Source organism: Daldinia vernicosa (assembly GCF_022497035.1).
Source record: "Daldinia vernicosa strain CBS 139.73 unplaced genomic scaffold F5Y00scaffold_2, whole genome shotgun sequence".
Lineage (NCBI taxonomy): Eukaryota > Fungi > Ascomycota > Sordariomycetes > Xylariales > Hypoxylaceae > Daldinia > Daldinia vernicosa.
Genome location: NW_025953918.1, coordinates 1,251,349 through 1,260,010, shown reverse-complemented (window position 1 = coordinate 1,260,010; position 8,662 = coordinate 1,251,349). Strand labels below are relative to the sequence as shown.

At 43.8% G+C, this 8,662-nt stretch overlaps 3 protein-coding genes across 3 annotated transcripts; 1 reads left to right on the top strand and 2 right to left on the bottom strand.

Moving 5' to 3' along the window:
• Positions 1-830: 830 nt before the first annotated feature.
• F5Y00DRAFT_65241 (putative NAD dependent epimerase/dehydratase) lies at positions 831-2,256 on the top strand. The gene is made up of 3 exons (XM_048013961.1): positions 831-1,041; positions 1,114-1,522; positions 1,595-2,256. The coding sequence occupies exons 1-3, from the start codon at positions 999-1,001 to the stop codon at positions 2,163-2,165; spliced, it is 1,023 nt and encodes a 340-aa protein (XP_047869966.1). The 5' UTR covers positions 831-998; the 3' UTR covers positions 2,166-2,256.
• F5Y00DRAFT_65265 (uncharacterized protein) lies at positions 1,971-2,931 on the bottom strand. Its single transcript, XM_048013962.1, has one exon. The coding sequence runs from the start codon at positions 2,809-2,811 to the stop codon at positions 2,347-2,349; it is 465 nt and encodes a 154-aa protein (XP_047869965.1). The 5' UTR covers positions 2,812-2,931; the 3' UTR covers positions 1,971-2,346.
• Positions 2,932-2,966: 35 nt separating this feature from the next.
• F5Y00DRAFT_224343 (ubiquitin conjugation factor E4) lies at positions 2,967-7,433 on the bottom strand. The gene is made up of 9 exons (XM_048005989.1): positions 7,168-7,433; positions 6,804-7,104; positions 6,344-6,749; positions 6,077-6,290; positions 5,258-6,016; positions 4,905-5,203; positions 4,613-4,851; positions 4,439-4,565; positions 2,967-4,387 (listed from the first exon to the last, which is right to left on the bottom strand). The coding sequence occupies exons 1-9, from the start codon at positions 7,213-7,215 to the stop codon at positions 3,496-3,498; spliced, it is 3,285 nt and encodes a 1,094-aa protein (XP_047869964.1). The 5' UTR covers positions 7,216-7,433; the 3' UTR covers positions 2,967-3,495.
• Positions 7,434-8,662: the final 1,229 nt, after the last annotated feature.

Below are 8,662 nucleotides of genomic sequence, written 5' to 3'. Positions count from 1 at the left end.
TTTTTTTTATATTTTTTTATATTTTTATAATAAATATTTAATTTAAAAAATAAAATTTATTATTATTATTTTTATAAAATTTTATTTTATTATTTTTATTTTTAATTATTAAATATTTTTTTATAATAATTTATTTTTTTTATAAGTTTTTTTTTAAATATATTTTATTTTTTTTAAAAAATATTACATTATATTATACGTAAATTATAACATTATTTATATATATAAAATTAAATTAATATATTATTTATATATATTAATAATTATAAAATATATATATATTTATTTTTTTATTATTTTATTGTTTTATTTTTTTAATATTTTAATATTTTAATATTTAAACCTATAAATTGTTTTAATATATTAACGGTTTAGCGGTTTTCGCCTTATTGCCCGCCGTTAAATGCTACGGACTAGCCGATTGTAAACGCCGAAGATCAATTGACGACCGGCTAACGTATGTGTCTTTCAGCTGTACAAATAGATATTTTCGGCCTTAGTTAAAGTCCTATAGATACGGGACCCCTTACATGGACACGGGTATAAAAAAAACCGGGTATTCTTGGATGCCGGGGGATCTACGCCCCTTTATTCGTGACTCACGCCGACATATGCTGATATGTTTTCATCTTTCTATGGTAGTTAGAAAGTACCTAAAGTAGACAAGTAGAAGACTGAATATCGGATTAGTGATTTCACCTAAATATTGGGCCAATAATAATTGCTATTCCCGAAAAAATATGGTGGAGTGAACTAAGCTTGACTTGGTGACGTTGCTACAATCCATTATGGAACCCCGCGATGTTGCCATACATCCATCCAGTTAATCACCCTCGGATGAATAGAAGTTGGAGGGGCCATCGAGATAACCACTTGAGCATATATAAGGTAGGCTCTCAAGCATAGGTACCAAGTATTCAATAAGCAGTCTTCTCTCATCAGCATCATATCCACTCACTCATACATCTCAGTTAACAGTTTTACTATAAATCATAAAAATGCCCAAGGTACTACTGACTGGCGGTTCTGGGTTCATTGCCGGTGAGTTAAGCCCGCGTAAATTACCTAACCTATCCTACGCAACCCACGCCTGACATGGACAAATCCCCGTAGCCCACGTCCTCGAGCTTCTGCTCAAAGGGGGTTATGAAGTGGTGACGACGGTCCGCTCCGAGACTAAGGCCTCTCAAATTCGCGCCAAATACCCCGGCGCAAAACTCTCGGTGGCCATCGTGCCCAACATCGCAGTGCCCAACGCCTTTGACGAGTTGATAGCCAACACTCCTGGAATAGATTATGTGCAGCACACGGCGTCGCCCTTCCATTTCAAGTTTACGGATGCGCGTACGGAATTGTTAGACCCGGCTATCAATGGCACTAAGGGCATCCTTCAGGCTATTGCCAAGTATGCGCCCAGCGTCAAGCGCGTTATCGTCACCAGCTCCTTCGCCGCTATCATGTCCGAGAGCAAGATGAGTGACACTACAAAAGTCTTTAGCGAGGCAGACTGGAACCCGAGCACGTAAGTTAGTCCGATAACGTTACCTATTCTTCCCAAGTAGACTCGCGAGGATTAATTAATTGCCTGTTATAGGTACGAGGACGGACTTAAGGGGCCTCCCCCCACATCTTACCGCGTATCGAAGAAGTACGCCGAGAAGGCAGCCTGGGACTTCGTCGAGCAGGAAAAGCCCGGGTTCGACCTCGCTACCGTCTGTCCGCCTATGGTTTTTGGTCCCGTCGCGCACCATCTGGACTCGCTAAAAGATATCAACACGAGCAACCAGCGGTTCGTGGATCTGATCCAGGGTAAGTGGAAGGAGGAGATCCCAACGTCTGGTGTCTGGCTGTGGGTCGATGTTAGGGATGTCGCGCTCGCTCATATCAAGGCCATGGTGACCCCCGAGGCGGGTGGCCAACGTTTTTTCACCACAGCTGGCTTCTACGATAATGTACAGCTTGCGCGTGCTGTTCGTAAAGGGTTCCCGGAACTAGCTGATAAGCTGCCTGACGACAACGTCAAGCTCGCCCCGGGCGCTGAGACACCGGCCGCCACCTTTGGTTACGATAACTCACGCACCAGCAATGTCCTAGGCATCGACTGGATTCCCGTTGAGAAGGCTGCTGTCGACACTGTCAAGAGCCTGCTAGAGATCCCTGCTTGAGCGAATGCGGTTGGCCGAATAGAACAGAAGAGAAAAGGGGTTCTATGTAAGAGCTCGACATCTTCCAATGCGCTAGAAGTTTACAGACTATATCTACCTGGGTATAATATTACATGCCAGAATAGCCAATTAATTGATCATTCTTGCGCCTTAGAGAAACCCCGAGTATAATTAACGTCGATTACTCGGCGCCTGCTTTAACTAGCATCTGCTCCAGCACCTTAGTAGCCTCATAAGTATCCACGAACTCCGTGATCTGCGAGACGCGAGTTCCATCTTCCGAGAAATCCAGATCCCAAATTACTTCGACCTTGCTGGTAGATCCGTTGGCCGTTAGGATAGTCTGCTCGCTCCACAAAGTAGCCCTACGCTCAGTCGCGTCGATTACGGTCCTGGTAATTTTCTGAGACACGTCTTTCATAGTCTGGAGCTCGACTTGCATCTGGGCCTCGTAGTCGGCGTTGGTGATCTGGGCTTTGAAGAACTGCGGATACCTCTGGATGAAGGAGAGGGGCCGGTACACCCGAATGCAATCCTCTGTCAGAATCGCAGAGAACAAGGACGTGTCCCTTTTTTTCACCGCGAGAGTGTTATTTTCTACAAAAGCATTTGCTGTCTTCTGTAGAACTGCTCTGAAATCTGCCATGGCGAGTATAGTGTCAGTATTTGTAGAAAAATGTCTGTCTGCGCTGAGTAGCTCGTGGAAATACCTGGCATTCAAGATCAATAATAAAGATGAAGCAGGAAAGAAAGGAAAACTGGTCAAATCACACAGACGGGCCTGAAATACTTTTTTAATAGTTGCAAAACCAACAACCAACACACATATCTTGTAAGCAGATAGGCTTAGTTCTTAAGCTATGCCGTGTCCTTGCGCATCGTATTCGGGTTAAAGCGGCGATAGGAATCATTTTTAGGTAATGCATACTTCTGTATACTTGGCACGAAAAATGCTGGAATATGATAAGACGAGAGTACATCTATTTCACAATGAGTAAGGAACTAACTGATGCGTGGATGCTGTCATTCAAACCGGCTAAGGAGGAATAGGGGTAATCAATGCACTTCATGGCCACTTATGTATTGTATCATGCTGATTACATACGGTACCTAGGTAGGTATCTATCATTGATTCGCAAAGCTAATCCACAAGCTCACCGCATATGGACCAAGTAGAACCGTTATACACACCCTGCGGTCTAAGAAAAATGCATAACCATCTGTCTGTGGCTTTGCTCGAGACCACCCGTCTGTGCTATACTCTTAGGTGATAATTTAATCATCCATTGTTTGGTGGTACAAAAGTTGTAGGGTTCGTTCGGGACCCTCCTTAACCTGCTGTTGTATCCATGGCATCCCCCTCTGATACTCTAGCTCTAGCAGCTGCTATCCGCTCGGCTTTCCATTCCTCAATCCGGGCACGCAAGTCATTAGCTGGAGTCACGTCGTCGATAGTCATCGGTTTTCGAGTGAAGGGATCTAATGGGTTAGAGAGCAGTTGCTGCACAATCGTTGACCGATCAACGATATTCTGTGACGGCAGAATGACCGGATCTGTCATCAAATCACCCATCAGGGGATCCTCAAATTCATCAGGTACTTCGCCCAGATCGAGTTCGGCTTGATCTAGACGTTGCTTAGCTTCGGCGAACTTGCCTACTAGAGATTTCCAAGTGGAGATGACTTCGGGCGCTGCATGAAGACTGCGTTCCATCACTTTGGTGGCTTCATTAAAGTTGTCCGGTTTGTATGAGCGGCCGTCGGCAGCAACTGCTTCGATGAAGGTAGGTTTCGGTGATAGGTTGATATATATGTTTATGAAGTCAGATAAAAGGGTCTTCGGGTCGAAATGATATTTCCTAGCATCCTGTACTTTGAGGTTACCCCGTTTCGGACCAACCAGGGACTCTAGATTGTAGTTCAGCATGCCCGCCAACCGAGTCACTATCTCGGGCATGGTAAACGCGTCACGTAATGCCGCCGTGAACAGTTTCATCATTCCCATAGTATCGTTCACCAACTGCATCCATGACTGACATTGCTGCTCAGCGGTTTCCAGGTCCGCCCTGACCTTCTCCTTATCTTCAGGGGATAGTGTGTCATCATGTAATTGTTTCTGATAGTCGTGTATCGCAACGAGTTTGGTTAATGCCTCATCTAATAAGTACGTCGCATCGTTTAGAAGTAGGTTCACAAATTGCACAAAGAATTGTCGGTTAACCCTAGACATGGTTAGATGAAGCCACCGATGGGTTAATATTTCTCCGACTGACCTGCTTTCCTGGCTGAGCTGATCTTTGTAAACACTGTTTGGCCAGATGCACTTGATGACCTGGAATATTTCGTAACGGATATTGAATTTATCGTAGAATGCGGAGCTGACACCGCTATGTTCACATTCTAGTGCTGTTAGCATATGGTAGCTAGAACGATACGATGTAACTCACCAATGTAAAACTTCATGAGTGAATGTAGGAGATGCTCATTGGCAAACTTTGATCCGACCAAAGTATCGCCTAGAACTCCCCTACTAAGATGATATAACGGCCATGTCCCAGAGAACAATAACGTGACGAGAGATGACTTCAGGTACGGATTCTTGATGTATTCCGAGGACCTCAAGAAGGTAATGCATAGTGTGATTATCTCGTCCCCAACGGCAGATACCAAAATATCGGGCACGAAACTAATATGGAAGTAAGCGTCATGCTAGTCTGGACAGTCTATTGGGATACTTACCGGAAAACAAACTTGAAATTCTCAACGACATCCTGGAGGGCGTACTCTGGGAGACAGCTGAAGGCCTCGGGTATGTCGCTGGGGAGAGGAAGTGGAATAGTTTTGCCTGGTATGTAGTCTGTTCCGCTAGCAATTCGTAGAAGCCACACAGATACGTATCTCATGAATTGTAAGGATAGTGTCTGCATAGACGAGTCTAATACTACTCCTTCGATAGAATACTTGAGCGCTATATGTTTTTCGACTGCATTGATAGCATTCTGGTGATGTTGCCTTGCTACGGCAAGACGCAATGGGTCCTAACATTGTTAGCAACGGCAAAAATAATTTGCGCTAGGGGAGAAGTGGCTCACGTTCTGTAGCTTGGGTAACTCCCCTTCGATCTGTTTTATAACGCCCTCAACATACTTGATATCTCTGTCAAGATCCTTGAGCTTTGAGTTTGTTGCCCCAAGCCCATAATGATGGGCAGCTAGGGTTAAGAAGAAAACCTCCGAGATGAAATTAGAGGAACCTGGGACGTGTGTCTTGTAGAACGCTTCCGAAGTCGCCTGATCGGCGTTGAGCTTGGTCTCGTCACTCATGTCGACTCGAGGATTACGTCGTAAATAGTCAACGTCAATCTTATCTACCTTGGAAAATGTGGTATCCATGAAAGGTTGACATAGTTGGTCTAAGATAGCTGTCACGTTAACCATAAAGCCATCTGAGGCTACTTCTGTCGGCTTGACTTGGAGGGCACGCCGTTTGTGGTTTGTGTTGACCACGAATGCAAACCAGTCGAGAGTACTATTTCGGGCATTTGGGCTTGCGCGAACAAAAGCATTTGTGATGTTTGCGAGGTCAACTTGATGAGCCTTTAGTGACATCTGAAGGGCACTCTGAGATGACTTCACGTGGCCCGCATCGATTGTTCGTGGGCTGACAAAGTAGGTCTTAGTAACCTCAGTCTGTAGTGGTGATATGCGAAAAAATGGCCCCAAGATAGTTTCGGTTTCGCTTGCCAAAGCTATTTGTTCTTTGGACATATCTGGCGTGGGGTTTACTCGGAAGTTGGGATGCTCTGCAAGTGCATTGAGCAATGGTGGGAATCTTGCGTATGTAACCAAACACTGTCATTATCAGCATACATAGAAATTCTGAAAAAAAAGGGAAGAAAAAGATGGGCTTACATTGATGTATGGTCTATAATCATCATTCATAGTCATCGTGGCAAGTCTCTTACTCATGGTAGCCATGGCATCTACGAAGATAGGAGCAACAGTATCATCTTCCGGTATACGAGCAATGGCCTCAGCAAAGAAATCTAAACAGATACCGTCCTCATTATCGTGGTGCCGAAGAAGGTATGGCACTAGAGAATCGTGGTTCGGATTAGGATCACGGCTGCTGGTAGTCAGTACAAGAAACGCACGCATACGGTTTGGGAAATAACATACCCGAAGTATTCAGGCATAGTAAGCGCAAATATGCAATTGCTCATGCACAGCCGCTTAGCTTCGTTCAAAACAGCTTCTTTCTCGGATGATAAGGGTCTAGCGGGCTTAGTAGCCTTGACAACACGCTTCCAGCATGGCAGCAGGTAGTCTAGAAGCGCCTTACTCGTGGGTACATATTTGGCTGCTTCGAGGATTGCCGAATCAATTGTCGAAGCAGTTAGTTTCATCGGCTCGCCAGATTGTTCCAGCTCAGTTTTGAGTTCTGGCAAGTAGGTCAGCTTGGTACCCCTGCTGTCGGTCGTGTGAGTCTCGTCAAGCGTGATGCGGAATATGTCGCCCAGCACCCGATTCGACCAATCTTCTAACGTCTCTTCTTTTGCAAGATGTATCTTCTTGGATGGCATAGCTGTCGTATTTATGTCAATAGCTGCGTATGGCCTCTTGGAGACACGTTTGTTACCTGAATCCTCTACGATATTATTTCCAGGCTCTGTCTTGTTTTTCCCATCGAGCTTGGAAAATGGGGTTATCGCCGGAGATTGGCTTGTGGATGGCGAAGAGGCGGAGCTGGTTTGTGGATTCGGTAAACTTGGCCGAGTATTCTCTTGGTTCGTCACATTTGGCTTTGGCAGAGCAGCCGAAAGCGACGAGGCCGGCGACGCTGGCGAGGTCGGAGGCTCAGGTTTAGTAACATCTTCTGGTTTCGGGCTGGACGGTGTCGCATTTAGACCACCAAGCTTCGCAAGCCGCCTTTGGCGCATCTAATAGTAATAAGCAAATAAGTTAGCTTCCAAAATAATCGAGTATTGATGACTGTCGCATACCTGCTCCTGCGGCGGCAGGGTCGGTTGTGATTGTTCATTCGGATCCATAGTAATGAATGACCATGAACGATAGATGGGTTCTTAGACGGCGAGAAGAGGCGAGAAAGAATAGAGTTCCAAAGGGATCTATGCTGTTTCGGCCAAGTAAATACAAGAAAAGAAACGCCGCCTATAGAGAATATTGATGTGTTGTCGAAAGTGAAGATTGCATTAATGTTGAGGTGAGCGTATCGGTGATAAGTTACGTACAGTACGGTACCTAATGTCCCACCCTAGCTGCTTACGCTAATGGATTATGATGGAATGAGGCAGTCTCAGCTGCCCCTCTTAATAATCATCCAATGATAATGATATTAGTCAGATAAAGATCAAGTTAGAAAAGTTATCGATAACGCTATCTTTATGCCAGCTCATTTCATTGTCAATGTTAGCTGCATTGAAGACAGTTGGCGGGGTTGGTGGGTTCTATTGTCCCGTCCCCCACCATATTGATTATGTAATCTTTCTTCATAATTTACCCTATGTGAATAGCTTCATTTTTTTGTCCCATTATATTAATCTTTACTAATAAAACAGAAACTTATAGTATCGAGTGTCCCTTAATTACGTACTAGTCATAATAATATGTTATTGGTTTCTATATCATGTTTATATACTAAGCATTAACATGGTAAAAAAAAAAAAAAAAAAATACGAAGTCTGATCATGAAACCTATTTGAAAGCATTTGACAGATCCTTAATGGTAAATCGCTGAATACGATGTCAGCTTCCACATTTCGATATGAAATTCCACATTAGAGTTAAGAATCTAGACATACAATACATATAACTTAACACTTATTGGAACCATAACAATACCGATACTTATCTACTAATACCAAAGCGCCCTGTCGAAGTGTCTTTGTCTATGTCTATGTCTATGTCTATACCTAATTCAGTTACCCCCAGCTAATCTTCTCACGGCCTCGTTTTATGGGTGGCTCGATTATTTTTATACCTTGGGAAGGCAATATGTTAGGAAGAAATCGGGTAGGTATTAATGATTATAGGTGATTGCAACTGTTAACCTACCTATCCATCCACTTACATAACTCATTCATTATATATCAACTTCATACGTCGTGTAGGAAAGGATCCTCCGGCGCTACTTCAGGAATAATATATATGAAGATATCATCCAATTGAGACATTTAGGTATCGCGTCCCACCGTTGGTAGTGCCGTGAAGTATTCCACAGCAAACATTCGTAAAGCTCTCGGTTTTCTCTTGATCCATCCACAATCACATAATAACACAATGCGTCACATTATTCTGTGGCTGTTCGCCTACATCGTAAAGCCATTGGTTAAGTGGCCCTTCATCATTGGTTGATCGGTATCTACCTAGACATTATATTTATTCTTCGCCGCTCTTTTTAGATGCTTAGGGAATAATTTCAACCAATAGACCAATAACTTCCAGCCATTGTCCTGGGTTTATCCTCACATTAATTTA